General features: G+C 36.1%; 1 protein-coding gene across 2 annotated transcripts in view; it reads right to left on the reverse strand.

Moving 5' to 3' along the window:
* LOC136028904 (E3 ubiquitin-protein ligase TRIP12-like) overlaps nt 1-20,488 on the reverse strand; it is a 131,842-nt gene extending 111,354 nt beyond the window's left edge. The window contains exons 1-3 of one of the 2 annotated variants that reach the window (XM_065706862.1): nt 20,393-20,488; nt 10,603-10,695; nt 6,860-7,281 (exon numbers count right to left, since the gene is read on the reverse strand). In XM_065706862.1, coding sequence (XP_065562934.1) covers nt 6,860-7,281; nt 10,603-10,649 — 469 coding nt within the window. In that variant the 5' untranslated portion in view covers nt 10,650-10,695; nt 20,393-20,488. The remainder of the gene's footprint in view (nt 1-6,859; nt 7,282-10,602; nt 10,696-20,392) is intronic. The other variant, XM_065706863.1, reaches the window with a different exon arrangement.
* Nucleotides 20,489-22,916: the final 2,428 nt, after the last annotated feature.

A 22,916-nucleotide genomic window follows, 5' to 3' on the forward strand; every position in this document is an offset into this window, starting at 1 on the left:
TTTCCAAGATTTCTGTTTCCCCCCTCCAACCCCCTATGTCCCCGGATCCTATCGAATTGAAAATGGAGCATCTGAGATACAAGATCCTTCTATATATTAAGTTTATTAAGATCCGACCACCCATTCGTTAGATAAAGATGCCTCAATGTTCGCGTTTTACAAGAATTTCGGTTCCCCCTCCGACTCCCCCCAATAACACCGTATCTGTTCGGGATTTAAAATAAGAGCTCTAAAGCACAATATCTTTCTAAATATCAAATTTCATTAAGATCTGATCACCCGTTTGTAAGTTAAAATACCTCATTTTTTCTAATTTTTTCCGAATTACTCCCCCCCCCCCCAACTCCACCAAAGAGAGGAGATCCAGTCCGGTTATGTCAGTCACGAATTTGGACATGTTTTAATTCCTCCAGCCAAGTTTCATCCTAATCTCTCCGCTTTAAGTGTTTTCCAAGATTTCCACGCCCCCCCCCCCCAATGACGCTGGATCCAGTCGGTATTTAAAATGAGAGATCTGAGTTACGAAGTCCTTCTAGATATGAAACTTCATTAAGATACGATCACTCCATTGTAAGTTAAAAATACCCCATTTTTTCAGAATCAACCCCCCCCCCCCAACTCCCCCAAACAGAGCAGATCCGTTCCGATTATGTCAATCACGTATCTAGGACTTCTGCCTATTTTTCACACCAAGTTTCATCCCGATCCCTCCACTCTAAGCGTTTTCCAAGATTTTAGGTTCCCCCCACCCAACTCCCCCATATGTCACCAGATCCAGAGCGGATCCGTTCCAGTTATGTCAGTCACGTATCTTGGACTTCTTATTCTTATTCTTCCCGCCAAGTTTCATCCTGATTTCTCCGCTTTAAGCGTTTTCCAAGATCTCCGATCCCCCCTCCAACTCCCCCCTTAATGACTCTGGATCCGATCGGGATTTATAGTAAGAGATCTGAGTTACGAGTTCCACCTAAATATGAAATTTCATTAAGATCCGATCACTCCTTCGTAAGTTAAAAATCCCTCAGTTTTTCTAATTTTTCAGAATTAACCTTCCCAACTCCCCCAAACAGAGCAGATCCGTTCTGGTTATGTCAATCACGTATCTAGGACTTCTGCTTATTTTCCTACCAAATTTCATCCCGATCCCTCCACTTTAAGCGTTTTCCAAGATTTTAGGTTTCCCCCTCTAACTCCCCCAATGTCACCAGATCTGGTCGGGATTTAAAATAAGAGCTCTGAGACACGATATCCTTCACAACATCAAATTTCATTAAGATCCCATCACCCGTTCGTAAGTTAAAAATACTTCATTTTTTCTATTTTTCCGAATTGACTGGCCCCCCACTCCCCCCCCCTCCCCAGATGGTCAAATCGGAGAAACAACTATTTCTAATTTAATTTGTTCCGGTCCCTGATACGCCTGTCAAATTTCATCGTCCTAGCTTACCTGGAATTGCCTAAAGTGGCAAAATCGGGACAGACCGACAGACAGACAGAATTTGCGATCGCTATATGTCACTTGGTTAATACCAAGTGCCATAAAAAGGGTGCTAGGAAGTACTCTAATAGTTCAAAAAATGTATGTAAGCTCAAAATCATACAAGAAACCTGGTTTTAACACCACCTTCTTCGTATTATGTAACTGGAGCCATTCTCTTTTTTTCTGTGTGACACCGACACCCAGAAAAAAGCTTTAAAGCTATTAACAAAGCCAATCAAGTCCTGCTCAACAGGCAAAGGTCACTCATTTTTATTACTAGTCTGTCTGCTCTATCCAGACAGTAACGCTGAAGCCTATGTAACAACAAGTTTTGTCTTTCTTAGGCAAGCAAAAACAGGTTACAAGAATCTCAATCGAAACAAAAATATTGAAAACTATCTATTCACAGGTATTGGCAGCCTTCAGGATACGAAGCTTCAAACCAAAGGAAGAAAAGGGACTTAGGGACCTTCATCAATATAAGGGACCACCTTCGTTCGATCGATTTTAGGACTTTGTGGCAACCCTACTAAACAAAGTAAATTCTGCAAATTTTGGGATCTTTTGTTTCCATAATAACAGCATAGACCAGAATCATTCCCAGGAGTCAAGAGAGATTATATATCAATTTCTACATGCACTCCACGTCCCTTCCTTACAACTAGTTCCCCTGCCCTTTAGATGTTCCTGGGATATTGCACCTACACCCTTTTGACAGTCTGGACACACATAGTACCTCTGCATTTAGCTTTACATCTCCCCAACTTCTCTAAAATAAAACTTAATACCCCATTCTGTTCCTGAGACATTGTGTCTATGCCATTTTGACAATCTGGAAGTATCAACCATTTTGACACTTAAATCTTGCTGATTTCGTTCAATAGTAGTAGCAGCAATAGTAGTGGCAGTAGTAATAGTAGTAGTCCTAAGAGTTCAACTTAATATCCTCAACAGTTCTTGAGATATTGCTGATAAGCCCTTTTGCCAACAGCATGCAAAAAGTCTTCTGAATTAGTTTTACAGATATATAAAGTTTCCCTGAAAGTTTCAACTTTATACCCTATTCCAGTCCTAAAATAGCCTACCATTGACATTTTGACAACCTAGATGCCCTTAAACTATTATGATTTAATTCAATAGCAGGAGTAGCATGAGTAAAAACAGTAGCCGTAGTAATATCAATAGCCCTTAAAGTTTTAGTTTAATACCCTAAAGCGTTGCTGAGACACTGCTGATTCGCTCCTTCGATAGCCCGCAAGTACAAAGTATGTTTTGATTAAGATCAACGCCCCTCACTATTCTCTGGAAGTTTTACCTTAGCATTAACATAGTTTTAACATAGCCTTAGCATTAGCAATAATAGTTTTCATAGCAGTAGGAACAGTGGGAGTAGTAATGATAGCAGTAGGAGTATTCACATTGTTCCTTTTTGATTAGTTCAGCATCCCCTCGAAATGCCCTAAAAGGTTCAAATTAACACCCTCAGCTGTTCCTGAGATACTGCTGACACGCCCTATTGACAACCTGCAAGCACAAAGGGTGTTTTGAGTAAGTTCAACAACACCCTCACCATTCCCTGAAAGTTTTACCTTAATACCCTTAGAGTTGCCAATAATAGCAGTCATAGTAGTAGCAGCAGTACTAGTATTAGTAGTAGTGTTCACATAATACTTTTTTGCCTAGGTCAACAGCTCCTCAACATGCCTGATAGTTTTAACTTAATACTCTAAAGCTGTTTCTGAGATACTACTGTTACGTCCTTTTGATAAACAGCATGAACACAGTGTGTTTTGAGGCAGTCCAGCATTCCCCTCAACAATCCCTATGAGTTTCATTTTCATACTGTTCACACTCATAGCGTTAGTGATAGTAGCGCTAGTAGCAGTGAAATTGGCAATAGAATTACTACTAGTAGTATGCAAACAGTGCATTTTTATTAGTTCGACATTCCCCTCAGCATGCCCTGAGATTTTCACCTTAATATTCTTAGCCTCAGTAGTAGTAGTGGGAACATACACATATTGCCTTTCCGCTTGTTCAACATTCCCTCAAAATGGCCACGGAGTTTCAAATTAATCCTCTAAGTCCTTTGGTTTAACGTTCCCCAAAACATATGCTCTAAATTTAGACTTAACATTCTAAGCCATTGCCGAACTAGCCGAGTTGTTAGCACACTAGACTTGAAATCATTTGTCCGTGATGACAGAGATTCAAGTCCTGGTGCCACTGGTAATTTGGTTTGGAACGGGAGTCAGTGTCGTGACCGTAAGCTCAGCCAGAGTCAAACTAGCTCTAAATGGGTGCCTGGAGAAACCAGGGGAAGGTAAACAGGAAGTGTAAGTAAGTATAGGACGGATGACCTCAAGTCCCTATTGGCTTGAGGCACTACCAGTAGGGACTGTTAAGTCCACTGCCGTATTCTTTTTTCTTTTACTCTAAGCCATTCCCGATATATTGATGATACGCCCTTTTGACAACCTGCATGCACATAGTGTGTTATTTCCCTTACTTTAAGTAGTAGTAGTAGTAGCAATAACAGTAGTGGCAGTAGTAGCCCTAGTAGTACGCACATATTGCCTTTTGGTCAGTTGAACCTCCCCTTCATCATGCTGTTAAAGTTTTAACTTGATACTCTAAGCCGTTCCTAAGATATTGCTGATACGCTTTTTTGACAACCTTTATGCACTAAGCCTGTTTTGATTTACTTGAATTTCCCTCTCAACATTTCCTGAAATGTTCACCTTAATATCCTTAGCCTTAGTAGCTGTCATAGTAGAAGTTGTAGTTGCAGTAGTCAAGGAGCAACGCGTATATATTGCCTTTTGGTCAATTGATCATTCCCCTTATCATTCCCTGAAAGTTCAACTTAATACCCTAGGTATGCATTTTTGACAATAGTGTATTTACACATAGTGTGTTTTGATTTAGTCCAACCCACCCTTCAACATTCCCAGAATGCTTCATCTTAATACCCTTAGTTATCAGTCAAAAGTGATCAGAGGCGCAATGCCTCCCCTCACCACGCCTATCATTTCCTAAAACACTTCTAATTAAAATTTTGAGATAGCTATTTTGTTCAACATAGTTGAATGTTCCGAAAGTTATATCTGTGAGGACTACAAATCCCCCACCCCGGACCCTCAAGGCAAGGGTTGTAGGTTATGCCCTAGGGGTATATAAGGTTTTTATGAAAATTCTTAAGCCAAACTGGTCAGCCATATACAAGCAAGTATTAAAAGGGCATATAAGCAATATCATAGGCAGCGCTGCTCTATCATAACAAGCAATATCATTAATATTTTAAAGAAGCTACTTTGGTTGGAAATTCAAAGCTCTAGCATACTTTATAAGAGTCAAAAGTGATTAGCGGACAATCAGCCCTAGTCTTTAACTCACAATTTCATAAACTTCCAATCAAAATTTAAGATAGCTATTTTGTTCAGCATAGCTGAACGGTCTTGTAACTGTATATCTAGGGCTATTGCGTAGGTCAACCCCCGACAGTTATGCAATTTGGCAATTATGTTTAAAAACTAAATGTTGCCTTAAGATTAAATCAAAATGCATTGTGTTAATGCTAGTAGCCAATAAGGCATCTCAAAGTGTGTCCAAGCTGCCAAAGAACATAGATAGAATTTTTTGCGAATGGTATCAAGTTTTCTATTTCGGGTCAACGAGAGGAGGTATAAAACTAAAATAAACACTACTATTTGAGCCCAGATTTTGAAAAGGGTGCATGTTGTTAAAAATTGTTGAAAATTTTCTCCAGCATATAACAGGCCAAACTATAAATTCTTAAAGAAACACTGAGAAGATTTAAACTAGTATTTTCTTTTTCCCTGAAAAGGCTATCTCAATATAAAAGAAACAGAAATTAATTTGTAAAACTTTTTCCACAAAATAAGTTTTTCAAAGACAAGTAAAGAACTCCATTAAAAAAAAAATGAGCAATAATAAAATCAAACAATTTACCAAGCGTAAAGCTGCCACAATTCAGTATCGGTAAATAAATGAAACCTAAAACGAACAGAAGTTACAATAAATAACGAAGTCAAACTCAAAACGAGCAAAAATTGACAAGAGTAGGGCTCAAAACCTTCTATGCCCTCCCGTGGTCAGAATATAATTTGCACTTTATTGAAAAAATACAAATGAATCTGCATTGTCAGTTTAATATACATATGCTGATATTTATTCCTTAAAATGTTAGGAATATTTGATTTAGTAAAGTTATAAACGTGAAAACATTTTAATTTTTTTTTTTTTTTTTTTTTGCAAATTGAAACATCACACACGCAAGAAATCCCGGAAATTATTACACAGTAGAGTAACCGTTTAGAGTATTATACCACATTCCCAAAGGAAGAGCTCTTAAGCCCCCTTTCCAAAGGATTTTGACCGTGTACACTAACATACCTGCCCTTAGCAAAAAGGAAACGAGTCAACTACCCCTGCCGGTGACTTTGGCACAGTTTAATTTTATGTAATTTTTATTTACATTTGTATAATGTATAAGTCTGTTAACCCCCCCCCCCCTGGTTTGGACACAGTCAAACTTTATGTAGTCTTTCAGTTCACCTATTCAGCGACCCCCCCCCCCCTCAACGTCTTTTTGGGGAGTGAGATGTCTTTAGAAATCGAAAAATTATTTACCGAAACTAAAAATTTGTCAAAAAGGCAAAACTGACAAATAGCAAATTGTTTTGCAGCACTTCCATAGATTATGCCTCCACCCCCCCCCCCCCGGCCTTGTATGTTGAGCACTGCTGGTTCAAATAATAGTTAAGGTTTTCAGAGAAAGGCAGGGCTTTCTTAGACAATAAAAAAAAGACCTTTTTGTATAGAAGATGGAAAAATTAGAAAATAGAAACCGACACCAAAAATGCGTCAAATCAGCAAAAAAAAGGTGTATTTTTTGAAACATATAAGTAATCACAAGAGGAATTCCGAAAACAAAAAGTTTTTTATGGGAATTCTAAGGTTTCCCTTTTTCCAAACAAGAATTTTCCAAAACATTTCTTTAAGATAGTTTCATTAGCTCTTCTTTTCTCTATTTTAAAAACTGGGTAACTAACTGAATATCATATGGGATACAAATATTACTCCAAATACCAAGTTATCTTTGTTCCATGAAGACACTGTTAAAGGGGTCAGATTAATTCGCCTTTTAAAACTCGACTGTACTTATTACAGAGGATAAAACAAGACATGAAACAAATATAAAACAAAAAACGTAATACAAAAAATAAGACATAGTAAAAGAACACGATGAATAATAGAATAAATGAAAAATAGAAAAGTAAATGAATATTTGCTAGAATTTTTGCTGAAAAAACTAAATGAATCATAAAAGCACAAAATAAAAGGGAAATAACTTACCTGGATTACTAGAGGAACTGGCTGTTTTGAAAGCAGAAGAGCTTTGAGAAACAGTTGTACTACTGCCTTCCAGATAATCCTGTTTTTTGGATACCCGATTTCGCAAAACAACCGAACTCCTGCTTTGTTTAGCAGACGAAGCAGCAGGGGTGACCTCTGAGGTTGTTGATTCAGTCACAGATATACTAGAACCACCAGAATTCACTGACTCGACACTTGAACTTCCTTTGGAAATATCTCGAAAACCTATCCTTGGCTCTCTTCCAGGTTCACTACCTTTAGAAATTATTTCACCTTGTCCTTTTTTCTTCGATACAATGTGTCTTTTTTTGGACACAGAATTTCCCTCGGATTGATTGCGAGAGCTAGAAGGCGCTTCTTCTTGAGTACTCACACTGATCAGTTTTGCTCGTTTATGTTTCCTGCAAAAGGAGAAAAAAGACAATCAAGGTCATAAAAATATTCATCCCATTGAAGAACTAAAGACCCATCACAAATTATTAAAACACAAGTCATTGACTTGTACACAATAAAAGATTATCCAGATAGTCAAACTGGGATTTTGTGAAAATTATTGTCTGAGATAATCGTACCAGCTAATATCTAGAGTAGAGGCTTCATTGATACATTTGGGTAGAAAGGTGAACACGTTACAAGACCCTGTTGAAGTTAGATTCAAACAAGGATTTTCAGTATGTGTAATCTGAGAGCCCAACGTGGAGCATTTGGACCCAAGCAATCTCTAACTACTTCTTGGAATTCAGCTCTACGTTTATGAGCCACTACCTATTATTCAAAAAAGCATGTGCTCTAGATAAAGTTATTGATTCTAAGTACTCATTTGCCAAACGAGAGATAAGACAAATGACTTAGGTACGCAGAGAGCAACTATTGTCAAAACAGTGTAAATCTAGTTTGCCATTATCATCAATCGAGTAAAAGAATCTGAGCCGTTAAATCATGTTCAAATAAAAATGACTTTTTTCAAATAAAAAATGAGTTTTCATCAATGCAGCACTGTCATTGATAACCCTTATAATCAATCAATTCATTGTTATATCTAGTCCACTAATTCCAACTGAGTAATTTTAAAATCTCTGTTCTATTCCCAATCTTCCCAATAGAAAATATTCCCAATTTCCAACAGAAAGTGTCTTCAGCAAAAAATTTCCCAATTTCCAACAGAAAGTGTCTGCAGCAAAAAATTTTAACCCCATGTTTGGATTCTAAAAATCACTTTGTGAAAACTACAGGTGCGTTGGAGGCGAAAAATCCATGTTTGGAACCCAGTGGGACTGAAAAGGAGGCCTAATTTGACAGATGACAACTAAATATGGGCACCATCAGATGGAGTATCTAGGCCTTTTGAATTATTACAGCCAAAATCATCCATTCAACTTTCACAGGAACAAAAATTGCTCACTATGCATTTTTTTTAAACTTATATATTTAAAACTTGTTTTGTCCTAAGTACTTTATATTCTTTTCTCCCGTTTACGAAAATTGAATAAAAGCAAGTTTTTCAACTGAAAATAGGGAGCAACATTAAAAGTCAAAACGAAAATAAAAAGTCTTGAAGCTCTTTAAAAATACTTCTCATAGAAGATCAACAATGTTTGGGGGATCTTTTCTAAAGAATTAGGACAAAAAGCCAAAGTTTAGCGCACAGAGAGAGGGTTGAGGGTTGAAGAATAATTTATTTTCATCTTGAGTTCTAATATTGCTCTTTGCTTGCAGTTGAAAAAACTTCTTTTCCGTTTAAGTTCGGACTTTTTTCAAATCATGTCAGGGACCCCCGGGGGTAACCTTTCTCCTGAAAAATTTCCTCAGAAAATTCCTAACTCCCCACCCCCGAAAATTCTTCTCATGGAAGATCCCCCTCCCCACAGAAAATTATCCCAAAGAATGTCCGTACATTTTTCCCATTTCCCAGGAAATAGTTCCAGGAGATTGTCATTGCTGATGATAATGTCATCGCCAAAAGCACAGTTATTGGACATTTCAACTATACTGAATTAAATGGATATCTTCAAATTTGATTGGATGTCTTTGTGGTAAAAATGGCGTAGGAGGGGGTTTAGGTGCCTTCCAATCTTTTTGTCACTTAAAAACAACTCTAAAGCTTTTGCCTTCCATTCGAACGAGCTCTCTCCCGATCTCTAAGGCCATTGGTTCGATATAATCATCCCTAGTGAAAATAAAACAAAAAGGGACAAATGAACACCATCTTTCTTCTGCCAAAAATACAAAATTCCACAGTTTTGTAGATAGGACCTTGAAACCTCTACAGTAGGGTTCTCTGATATACTTAATCTCATGATATGATTCGTTAAAATCGCTTGACGTTTTAGGGGAGTTTGCCTCTTTTTCGAAAATCAGACTTTTTTTCATGCTCGTAGCTTTTGATGGGAAACATTAAAATTAATGATGTATATATTCGGAATCAAAATATATAGCCAATTCTTTTGATGTATCTATTGTTATCAAATTCCTTTTTTTCAGATTTTCGGTTACTTTTGAGCCGAGTTGCGTTACAGTTCATTATCACAAGTAGTTTGAATATGAGAAAAACAAAACACTTGATATTCAAGTCATTTGTATCATGCTCTTAATTTAAAAAACTTCTTTTTCGAACATAAAAGAAAGGAAAAAATGTTTCCCATTCTCCTTCAAAACCTACACTGTGCGACACAGAGCCTTATGAGTTACCCCAGCTCCGATTCCATGACAGATAAATGTGTAAATATGAATATGTGGCAAGACTGATTTTTTATATATTCGTTGGATGGAAGACTTTGAACTTCCTTTGCATTTTAAACACGGCAACATATCAGTAGTTAACACGGGCGTAATTTGCTACGATTCTGAGGCGAAAAACTGCCCCAGACTCAAGTTCGTCCACCCCCCCCCCCCCCCTCAGTTGAAATTTAGCATCTTAAAAAATCTTGCCAAAGCTAAGACAGGCCTACTCAATTTAAGCATCCATTGAAACAGATGAGTTTTCTTTAGTCTACCTTTGCCTATATAGTACAATATGGCTCATTCTTTGTTTTCGAATCTCATTTTCATGTGATTTGAATAAATCGACTTCAACTTCCCATCCCCCTTCCCCAAGATTTTGATAAAAATTACATTACTGGCTTTCAGATACCTAATCGTCACTTCAATTGTTAAATCATTATGGAATCTCTAAGAGACCACTAGAAATTGAATTGTTTCACCATTTGATTTGCTGAAATCTTCTTAATAAGTGTATGATTAACTTGAACATTTTAATCATACAAAACACTTACACAATCAAATACACTGATAGACAACAGTGGAGTCTAATCTGTGACATACATTTAATACTTGATACTAATCTTGGAAAATGCTGTTCAATTTTGGACACAGGATCTAAAAGTTGGAACAAATTATGTAAATCACAGACAGATTCATTCTTGAACAGATTTGAAGTAAGACAAGTGTTGTGGAGCAGAATTATTGTATTCAATGGGTTAGGTTGTACGGATAACTTTTGTTTAAATAGAAATAACGAAATACCATAAGTTTTGAAGATTGTAGTCATCCAATCCAAACAATTCTAGTCCTAGTTGACAATATGCCTAAAATTAGGGGTATGTTGACCATGTTTATGAAAGATGTATTTTAATTAAGAATTTTATCCAAGATTAGGCACTGTCTGAGTACTGGGGGATCTTAACCTATTATAAAAGAAAGAAAATTAAACGATATGAACTTACCTTGATTTTGAGCTAGATTCAGCATTATCAATGCCAATCTGTTCCATTGAGGATTAGGACAAACAGCAATTGCATACCATAAATACTTTTCAACTAGAAAAAAAATAGAAATAAAAAAAATTTTGTCAAGGGAAAAAAGTCATGTGTAAATTCACTCCCACAAGTTTTACTCTTTGATGTTGTCAGTCCTTATTTATTTTTTTTTTTTTCAAAAATATCGTTTTTACAAAACACAATCTATATTTTATGCATTATCTACTCTATTAAATGAATCTGTGAAGAATAAACCAATTGTGTGACTTTGGGCCCTTGTCCTTGGGGCTATCAGAGTCATGCCCCCCCCCCTTCAGGTACATGTTTCAGATTTAAACCATTCTTAGCAATTCTAAAAAGAAATTGAATATAATAATAGTGGGGGTTATTAGAGACCAAAGGTTAAAAAAGGAACAGAAGAAGGCTACCGGCCCTCTAACTTTTCAACTTGGGGGATGCAAGTTTCTATTGCCACTTCTTCCATTGTATATTACAGGGGGGGGATATGCGACAAACATTGCTCTTTATTTAGTCAACACTACTGTATTTACTCTGCTATTGTCACTGAAATGGGATGTCTAGCTGAGAAAAACATATCATCTAATCCAATTAGAGATACCTTAGAGATCCAGGGATATCCAGTACATTAAGCTGATCAAGTCTCCTGCCAAACAAATTTTTTAGCTTCAAAGTTTCACACAAGTCTCCCAGTAGAGGGTGTTGGGTCAGGAATTGTCATTTGCCCTTCAGTTTAAGATAAAAAGGTATTTGCTGAATAAATCATGACTTTGAGTAAGGTTTTCTCTTAATAATGTAACTGTCTTTTCAACTTTTCCATGGATGTTTAAAAAACAATAAATGAATATGACTGTTGTTGGCCATGCATGCTATTAAATATGGAGGGTGTTTTGATTTCCTACCAACTGGTCCTTGTTTGGAGTACTTTTCAAGAGAAGTTAAAAAAAAGGAATATGACTATAATTGACCACATATGCTATTAACCTTAGTGGGTGTTTTGATTTCCTGCCAACTGGTCCTTGGTTGGAGTACCTTTCTACGAAATTTTAAAAAATAAACGAATACAACTGCTATTGACCATGGAGAGTGTTTTGATTTCCTGTCAACTGGTTCTTTATTGAAGTATATGAGATTTATAGTAGTTAGATATTTTTCAGTTACAACATGACTTCTACAGGTTAATTCTGCAAAAGAAATCCTAAAAAATAAGTGGTTTGTTCACTTTGAGTCTTAATTATAAACACCTGCATCTATTCTGCAAAACAAATTTGAACAGGAACTTGAGAATTGCCTCGATTTTCTTGGATTGCTGAGTTTTATTGCTTCTTCCTTTTCTAAGCCCTAGAGCATTGACAAAGTCAGCAGTATGTATCTACACTCAGTAAGTGTGCCTTGAAATAGCATTGGTCCTTCAGATCAGATTTTCAGGTAGTTGTATCTTCAACGTTTTGCACAGGAAATCTTATTTTCACCCCACTCCCTCCTATATTAGAGATAAATGTGTATTCTAATGAATTTCATTCTGCACTATTGCTGTTCCTACAATACGCATAAAAATATATGAATTATTACTTATGAATGAGTTGGATAAAAATTGAAATAACAACATGAGGCATATTTTGATTCCCTTATTTACATCCCAATAAGGTTCCAAACTGTAAAAAAGGTTTTCACACCTTGAATCATTAGACCACTTAGAAGTATGTATTGTATTCGAGTCTAATATTGACACTAACATTCCTACATCCAGCACGAGCCCCCTGTTGCACATAAAAGATAAATTGTTGTTTGTAAAGGAGCTGGGCAGGACCTGTCACTCCTCAAAAGCTGGTTAACAATTATGTCTTGGGTATTAAGAACATATACCTCACATCTTTTATTCATTATGGTATCAACCCGTTTTCTTCCCAATATACTGATGATATCCTTAACCAAAGCACTTTTCCCAAATTTTTTTCATCCTCTTTGATGAACACTATAATTTAGGTCTCAAATTCTCTCCAAAAATCAGAGGATGGTCAAATTCATTTCCATGAAAGTTATTCGTTTCAAGTTATAGCCTATTCCTTTGTACCTCTATTATTAAGAAAGTTGACCGTATTTCACCCATATGCCCCCATAGTTTCTGTCTACCACAATTGCAGACTTCTGACTGCTTGCATTTTTCATCAAACTTCTGCCTCCTATGGTCCAATAGTTCTACGAAGCTGTGTCACAACCGTTGTTGTACTACTTTTTACAACCCTATTTTTCTGCCTCATATCTTATATGGTGTGTCTTTTTGAAAGATATTCACTAAAACCAATAAAGCCAAATTATATTCCATATTTTTTGGTGTTCCAAACAATTGCTCCACATACCACTATGGACATGTAACTTAAGACTGATTAAAAAATATGGCGCAGCAGATCTAGAAATCCATTCCAACACTTAGTGGGTTTTTTTTAACAGGAAGTCACCATTGGCTTATTAATCTTATTTGAATAGCAATTAATCTGTTTTTTTGTTGTGTCTTTTTAATGTTCACTTGTCTAAATTGAGTTGTTGATTACAAAAAAAAGGAACTCATATGTAACAGCTATTTTGTAGATTTGTTAGGCCTAACGCAAGTGTTTTACTGCTCCATAATTTTCATGTTTCATAGATGGGTTTAAAAAAAAAAAAATCGAACACCCTCAAATGTTTCTTTTATTATCTAGGCTTGACCAGAGATGAGTAGAAAAAGTAGATTCAATAAACGAAGGAGTTTTACAGCTCTTAAAGGATAATGATGAAAGTTATGTAGAACCAAGTCATAGTGACGAGGATGATAATAATGACCTATAGGATGATAAAAAATGACCTATATACTCAAAGCATCTCAAGTCTGAAGAAGACAAAATATCTTTAGCAACTTTCTCCACTAGTCTATAAAGGTGACAAAGAGAAGATTGATAACCATCTAGTGATGATACCTTCTACTCGATAGCTTCAAAAAAAGATGGTCGCTATATTAGAAAGGTTTTAGACCCTAAGAAAGTAAAGCTCAGAAGAATACATCAATGATCTCATTGATGGTTGCTGTTACCCCTCTAAAAACCACAACAACATCTTAAGAGTATTAATCATGGTACCATCAGACCTATAGATCATGTAAAATAAGCAGCAGACCCTCTTGAAAGTTTTGAGTTGTTTTCACCCATGAGATGTCCAAACTCAAGCATGAGAATGACAACACTGAAACACTAAGAAAGTTGTAAATTCTCATGGATGACAGTCAAACATCATGACAAGACCATCTTACTATGCAAGAACTAGGGGGTACAGTACAGACCCCTTTAACCTATTGGCCCTAAATGTACTGGGTATTTTGGTTGCTGGGGGTAGAGGGTTTGGTCTTGGAAATGTTTCAGCAGATGATTTTGATTGTGGAGACAGCAGACTTGTCCTTTGTGAACCTCTAAGCCTGGAGCTAGAAATAGTAGAGGACAATGGAAGTCAGAATACAAGGCTGGAGTCATCAGAGGATTCCAAAATAATTGCCTATGTGAACTGTAGATTTTAAACTAGTCACCTATAGCCAAGTCTACCCTCATGCCCATATGTGAGAAGCTTATGCAGCTAAGTTAAGCCACTCCCCAAATACTTGGGCAGTTCTGCCCTGGGGGACACCAAATTGACAAGTAGATTATTTCTTGTATCTTCTCCCATGTAAAGATTACAGTCCTTCAAATATGATCTGCACCAATACAGAACTTTGCATATTCCAGTTTGCAGCAAGAATTGAATGGTATTTGCTATCAAATGTTTTTCTGATATCCAGCAGAACTACTGAATGTAGTAGGCTAGAGTCCAAGACTTTGTTTACTATAACTCAACATTATGAAACATATGTCAGTAGGCCTACCCTGGCTTGAACTCAAACTGGTCATTTTTAAGAAATGTTTTTTTCTTTTCAGAAACTGGAGTGGCTGCTATTGTATTGCTTCAAAAACTTTAGGAATAAAATAAAAGGAAAACTATTCAAAATGGATCCCTTTAAGTGGGGTAGGCCCCCTTATATGTGGAACCTTGTGGGTAAATAGTCTTTTGAAGTTACAAAACAACATTTTGTATATACTCAACATATGCTGACAACCCATCCTCCTTACTTAGAGGAAAGCTTTTGGGGACCTTATTTGAATTGGGACAACATCTGTTGGGTGAAATGAAAATTTTGACACAAAATCAAAAATTCCAAATAGCATCTGAAAAGAGTGTAATACTAGTTCTTACAAGAAAGTGAAATGGCAAGCTCCTTTCACTCTAAAAACATATGATTGGCCTATGTTCCTGAAAAAGCAGGTGAGGTACCTAAGGATAATATTTGACTATCAACTCAGCCAGAAAGCTCATTTTATTATAAAAGAAGAGAAAGTCACAGCTTCCCCAGTTCAATGCCAGTGCATCATGGGAAAAATTGGGGTTTGGCTTCAAATGCTTTTAACCAGTCAGTAAAATTATGGCATGAAGCATCACTATTTTACTGGATAATTTTTTATTTATATATATTTTTTTAATAGGGGAAATAGGCTGATGGAAATATATGATGTAAGAGCAATGAAAACAGATCACTATGTGTTTGTAAAAAAAAAAAAAAAAAACAATTTTAATAGCATAATCATTCAAGTCAGCCCATGAAATCCATTGCCCTTCCCCAAACCCCCCAAAAAATGTCTAGTGGGGCCCCTGGCAGTAGTAGCATGTCAATTGTGTCTTTTGGTTGGTTCAACATCCTTCTTAAGGTTACAACTTAATATCCTAAGCCATTTCTGAGATATTGCTGCTCAGCATCAGCAAAGTCAAATGCAAGCAATTTCTTTTAGTTTGAATATATCCTACAGCTATTTATTTATTGAAAACTCATCATAACAAAAACAAGATAAAGAATAGAGCACTGACAAAAGAAGAACAAAAACAAATAAAAATATAAAGCAACAAAAACAAACAGCATCAAACATATTTGTGCATAATTAAACCACACACAAAACCCTGCATAAAATACATCAGAAAAAAATTAGTTTGTTAAAAATATATAAATAATTGCACTAGAAGTAGTCCTAATTCCTGATCAACCACTTTTTGTTGTGTTTTGCCATAAACTGAGAAATTGGTAGTAGACATTCAGTGATTCTATATTTACGATTATTAGTGTGGTTCTGTACCAAGTTAGTAAACCTTAAAAGGAATTTGGAAAACAGAAAAACAATGAATGGATTTTTTATTGGTCTGATTTTGAGACACTTTTCTAGAATGGGTAATGCTTAAGACAAGAGGGAAGGTAACTACACTGTAAAGGCTATCTAGTTGACGATGATTAAATTGAATAAAGATACCAAAATATGATGGTTAAGATGGTCAATGAGAACCAGGGCTTGGAGCGATTCCTGTTCATTAGAAAATGGCCTTGGCAACCTGTCAAGAGACATTTAGGGATAAAGAATGGACCAAAGTGGGAAGGAGTTTTAATTGCCATTTATGGTCAAAACATTCCTTTGCTCATGTTGAATTGCTTATCACTTCCTTTTTGTATGTACTTTTTAGTTGGCTCTTTTTTATCTGTTTTATCTTTTTCATCTTCTTGCATTTCCATGATGCTCTCTAGTAGGGAATTGGCCAATGTTCACAGAATTTTTTGAAGCCACTACTCTGTAAATAAAAGTTCAAATAGGTATAAAACCCTTTTAATAAACAGTGATAAATCTCACAAAATATCTAGCATTTTTTGTGAAATTCGTCAGTGTCTATTAATTGGATTTTATCTTATCTGAACTTTATTTATCGGCATGGAAAAGCAGTGTGGTCATCAAAATTATCAATACTCTGTAAGAAATTGGTGGCTGGTTTCAAGAGGGTATCAACAATTTTTCATTTTGTTTTTCAGAGGCTTCCTTTTCATGCAACAATTCTTCAAGTCTATCTCTTATTTTTCTAAAGACGTCAACTAGGTTTTGTTTCTTTTCTTTTTTTGACACTTTGTTCAAAAGCTTGTTCTTTTGCCTTGCTCTCCATATAGGCTTAGTATCTTTACCAAGCTGACAAAGCCAAAGTTAGCAATGCTTTGGAAATAGGAAATCTTTTGGGTTTTCCTCCATATGAGTTCAGTTAGTCAGTCACAACAACTTTGCATTTAGGACTCTTTCTAGTATATAGGCTCTGTCCAACCAAAGACATCTTCTAAACCTCTCAACATAAGCACTGCCTTGCAATAATGTCAATGCAGCTTTTACAAGTGTCAACAAAAGTGTATACTTTTGCCCATCAAAAGGATCTGTCATAGAGAAGATTTGATATCAGTGTTAGTTAACAAGTGATGGCATTGGTTCTACTGAGTTTTTGGCTTACAGCAATATCCACTCACTTCTAACATTGTCAACTCTTACTCCTACCAGGATCTATTGAGCAAGCACCAACATATCTGATAGACTTGGATCCAGGCACCAAGGCCCTTTGAGATGGCTACTAGAAGAGATGATTAAGTGTTTGGCAGCAGCCTACAAATGCCTTGACACCCTTTGACAGAACCCTTGTCTTTCTACCAAGATTGGTTGCTGAGCATCTAATTCAAGCTCAACCTGTTCACCTACAATAGTGCCCTGCAAATAGTTGTCCTAGTTCTCAAGCAAACTGGTAGAAACTCATCAACAGAAATGAGAATATAGGGTTTCAGAAGTCTCACCAAAACAGTCAGAAGTAAGATTTTCAGATCAGCATGAAGAGCACAAACAAGGTGTTTGTTCTTCTGAAATACTGCTGTTAATTTTGAAAAAAGCTCAGATAATAAATACATGAATTTGAGTTCTGCAAGCATATATTTCCTTTTTAGATAGCTTACAATCTTGAGTCAGGCCTAGTTTGCTGATGATACAACATTCTTTGAATGTTTTTTTTTTATGTCACATACTGCAAAAAACACTTCAAGAGCACAGGCTGATTAGTTGTTCTGCAAACAGCAGGACCCAATGTCAGCCACCTTGTTGAGATGTGCTGAATGAAACTATTGTATGGGCCACTTTTCTTTTTCTTGCATTCTTAAAAATCCTTGTATCTTTCAGGCCAGTCAAGGAAAAATGCCTCGAGATGACAACAAAGTTGTATGACTTCTCTCCAAATTCCTGGAGCCCTTTCATCAATGTATTGTACAGAGCATGAATGTTACATATTCCAATATTTGCAAGCTCTTTTGAAGACTTTCTCTTCTTCAATGCATTCATTTGTAACCATACTTATCAGCATTAGGCCCATTGCTGAGTATCATTATTAGTCTTTCAAGTGGTAAGTTCTTGCTCCCATTGCAGGACATCATTTTTTTTTTCACAATGTCTTTGCCAGTTGCTAGTCCCAACAGCCTGCAAGTCATTTTTTCTTTCCCTGTAAGTAGTTGTGCTGTATTGTAGAACAAAGTGATGCTCATCCATGTCCTTCATAAGATTCTATTTACAGTCTGGGGGAAGGGCATCAGTTATCAAGTACATAGCTTTCTTCACACTTATCAACATCCTTGACAGTAGCTTACCAGAAAACATGGCTTGAAAGAGATCAATGATTACACCCTACAAAGCTGGGAAGAACTTGATTACCAAGATCATTTCTGCTTTCTATGCAGCACCTTTGTCACTAAACATCTGTTTTATCTCCATTGCTAGCTGATGACTCTTCTGATTAGGACTGTTACCTAGCAGATCCACAAAAATATAACTGTAATGGTTTGAGATGGATTACAACATGTTTCTTTTAGTCATAAAGCAAAGCATGCTGATTCAAGGTATAAAAGCCTCCAGAACAGCCAAGGTTTTTCCTGTATATTTTGCAGTAAGAAGAAAACCTATCATCACCAATCCTACATAATTTGCTCATCTTTCTCCCACTAATATTTCCTTTAGTTAACCAGGAGCAACAAAATTTGCAGTTGTCCATTGTATTTCCTAAATAAACCTGGGAGACTTGAAAGACAAATGGGTTAAGACACAGCAGAAAAAACATTGAATATGAGATTTTTGCTGTCTGAATATTTCAGTCATGGCTCTTTCATCTTCTCACTCAAAATTCTGTTAGTTTATTTACTAACATATAAAGAGGAAAAGTATATAATTTTTACCATTGGAATGCAAGCCAATTCAAACAAAACCATACTGGTATGGATCATTTTGTGAACTTACAGGAAATTATGTATCCTTCAACATTACCATGTCATGAACAATCCATTCCACTCACCCTATAGGTGAATGGTACTCTTTATCCTTGAATGGTATCACAATGATACCCATCTATCTCACCCACTATATAGGCCAATTCTGTGGTGTTATTAGCTGCCAAAGTTTACAGCTGTTAATAGACACTTCAGCCATAGTCAAAGTTCCCACTGTTTTGCTGCATCTTTCTGAACTGTTACAAGATTTGTGGAGAAGCTACATTATCTAAAGTGGGTCTTTCAAATATACCATGCTCTAAAATAAGGAATTATAGGGAGTTCTGGGAGAGTTAAGGGACTTTCTGCATAAAAAGGGCCTTGGAAGGGACTAATTCTGAGCCCTGGAGAAACCATCTTGTGTGTTATAGGGAAAACCCAAAATGTAGGCACATATATGCCAAATGATTAGTAGGTTTAACTACTGAGCTTTTGAATTCTATTAGCAAGTATGGTAAGGACTTTTAAATGAACATGACAATTTTGGACTAATTGAATTCAACTGAAGCCCAATCTTGCAGTATTCACCTTGAAAGATTTCAAAGTTTCATTGATCCACTGTAGTGTACAACTGTGTTTCAAGATGTCATCTGTATACATAGATAACATTGATAAGACTACCATAAATGGCTAGACCTTTAGAGTGGGGATTTATTGGAACTGTAAACATGATAAATGAAAAGAGCATAAAATAAGAAATTTAATAGGACTCTTTATATTTTATTAAGATATTAATTTCTGATTAGAACCTATTCTTGAATGTTAGAATGAATTGAATGGTGTAATTTATGCTAAGGATGGACTTGTGCTTGGTACATGACTGTACAGTAAATATAGGGTGGTTGGCTACTTCTGAAGGATTGGCCACAGTTTGACTGAAATTTTAATGTAATTCACCCCTTATGAGAAAATATATAGCCTACATTTCCTGTGTTTTCTATTTATTGATTTTTTTTTTAGTAATTACTCAAATTGCAAGGAGAAAGGAGCAACATATGACAAAATTGTCCCCCTTTCCCCTTGAAATAAACAAATTTTAGCCTAAATTATTTCATTTGATGAATTTAAACAGGCTAGCATCACTCTTGTTCATCTCAATTTAACAGCAAAAAAGGTGCAGGAAAAAAGTAGCACTTTAGGTTTCTAGGTAGCTCTTAGGTTTCTAAAAATTCACTGATACGTTAGGCTGTGTATTTTTCAGTTTGTATAGTTAAATGGTCTAAATTCAGGAATGATAAGAGCAACAAGACCATTTTGAAAGTTTTTAAATAGTTTCCAGAGTTTTTCAGTTTCAGTCTGGACTATGAACTTGATAAATTGACACTGTTTAAAATACATACTAAACAAGGCCTTTAATAAACATAACATGATCATCTAGAATGCTGCCATGGAAAGTAAGCATTTGTCCTAGGATAAGCCACATAAATTTAATTTGACAACCATTTACTTCACTTATATTTGTATTTCTCTTTTGCCAGGGATTAAAACAATTTAGTAACCACTAACGTTAAACTAGTTTAAGAGATAGAATACCTTATTGTTATTAGACCTACAGGTTTAATAAATTTCAAAAACTGCGTGCATTAATTTTTGAAAAGTGCGCTAAAGATATGTTATTTCCTAATCCTTTAACTACTGACAGATCCGGGCTGGAAAGATCAGACGCCACACCGGTTTTTTGTCGGCAGCGAATAGCTGATTTTTAGGGGAAATGGCGACGCGCAGCCAGCTGACGCCGATCTTTCTTATTAGGAAGGAGTTTCATATTAATTCAAAACAGCCTGGGTTACGTAATGTTCAAATCCAAATAAAAAGGCGAGTTTATTAAAGTCCAATAGAACTCCGAAGGTAATTCATAATGAATCACGCAAATTCGGGGAGAACACAACACAAATAACAGCAATCAAAAATCTGTAGGATTATAAATCTGTCTACATACGTTTTAATATCTTGATAGTCAATAAGCCTTAGAGTTTGCCTCCCTCTGTATTTGTTCTTCCATGATACGTTTTGTGTTGCTCAATTAAACCCGTTACTTACAGTTATATACCTTTCAACCCTGTGTGTCAAAATAGTGAAGAAACTTTTGTTTGGTGTGCTATATATTTAATGCATCCAGTGTGCCACTAACATAAGAGATAAATCATAAAAAAGTGCTTAAATAATAGTACTTAAATATGCTTTATCTTACAAGACGCATTTCTTAGAACATTTATTGATTCCTTTAAAAGGAAAATCAAAAAGTGCAACTCTGGTATAAAGAGTATCAGGCAAAATATTGACAAACGGCTTATCAATTCAAAAGTTCCTTGTGGCTTGGCTCAACAAATATCACCAAAAATAAAGTTCTACTGTCTTTTTATGAAAGTGGAAAATTGTAGAAATGCATCTAAATATTGCAAATAATGACAGAAAAATGTAAGAAAAAACTAATTAACAATGGGTTATTATGGGTCCTGAAGTCCTGATCGTGAATGCAAACTTACTTAAGCAAATTAATAAAAAATAAAAGAGAAGTCGAAGACGAAACAGACGATGCTTTTCTGAAAATAAAGTGATTTTAGTCCAGGAAGCAGTAAAACTAGAAGACTGTAAAACCTGACATATGATCACAAATGAAATCATAGAAAAGCTGCGTCGTCTGCAGCCCCAAGTCAAAAATTGGCAGGGCAATGTATTGTTGGATCCTGAAAAGGTGGACAAGAGGTGGGTTTCCTAATTTAGGAGAATAATTAATAGACTGTGCCCAGTTGAAGGAGTGCATCTAGCTGACATTTCATATTTGAATCCAAGTAACTACACTAACCCTCCTAGTGTGTTTGAGACTACAACTAAGGAATAGTGCTACAAATATGGAAGAGCTGAGGGAATATATGGTATTGAAGTAAAAATAATTAAAGCTCCTTTCTAGACATATCCTGAAAATGTGAACGTATCTGTTTGCAATAAAATGCAAACAGAGTTTTCTTTTTTAGTTTTTCGATAATGGAGATGGTCTGGAGCGTAACAACTATGGCGGTATCAATTTCGTATTTTTCTTGGAAAGCTAATTATAGTCATAACACTGGACATATTTGGGAGATTATTGGATCTACGTTTACTTGAGAAGTAACACAGATTCTGCCCCAAAAGGTCACACATGGACTTTATATTTGTCTTCAGAATACTTGTTGCAGAGTCTAACGAACGGAATAAAAAACTGCATTTATTATTTATTGAGTTTGAGAAGGACTTCGACATGATCTGCAGGGAAAGTCTTTGAGATATTCTGAAGTTATGCAGACTACCAGAAAAGATAATGAAGATGATCACTGTTTATTACGCTGACATCGAATATTGCATCAAGACAGAAACAGTCAAAACTAGATTTTTTTAAGTCACGTCTGATGTCAGACAAAACTACATTCTGTTTCGGATTTTGTTTTTGATTGTCATGGATTACATCTGAAGACAGACGACGGGATATGATATAAAACTGGCAACCCAAAGCTCTGCAATTTGGATTTTGCCGACAATGTAAGACTGGTATAAATTGTTAGAAGTATTTGACGCCGTAAGGAAGAAAGGAAAACGTTTAGGACTGGCTGTCAATGTCAAGAAGACGAAGAGAATGTCCATAATAAAATCTTTGCCTATCTTGACATAAAACCAAAGGCTATTAAAAATGTTTTTTCGAATTAAAACACCTTGGGAGCTGAATTGACCGACAAGGAAACGCAGTGACTGAGACTAGACATAGAACAGGACAGGCTATCCCAAGGATCAATAGGCTCAGACCTGTTTGAATTTGAAGACTGACCAGGCGTTTGTCGTGGATATTCTTCGAAAAACAACACTGATCCTATCTTGATCACATGCTGCTGATGGACGGAAGTCGTCTCCCTAGCCTAAAGCAGAGATGAACACCGGATAGTAGGCCTAGAAAAGCTCGTTTGAAGAATACGCTGCACCAAAACTTAGGCCGGAATCGGAAGATGGCTGAAACCTCACTGACACTTCATCAGGGCTTCAAATATGCACTATGAATGGAAAGGCTTTGTCGATGCCTTAAGCATCA

The sequence above is a fragment of the Artemia franciscana genome, chromosome 7, assembly GCF_032884065.1.
Source record: "Artemia franciscana chromosome 7, ASM3288406v1, whole genome shotgun sequence".
In the NCBI taxonomy this organism is placed as follows: Eukaryota; Metazoa; Arthropoda; class Branchiopoda; order Anostraca; family Artemiidae; genus Artemia; species Artemia franciscana.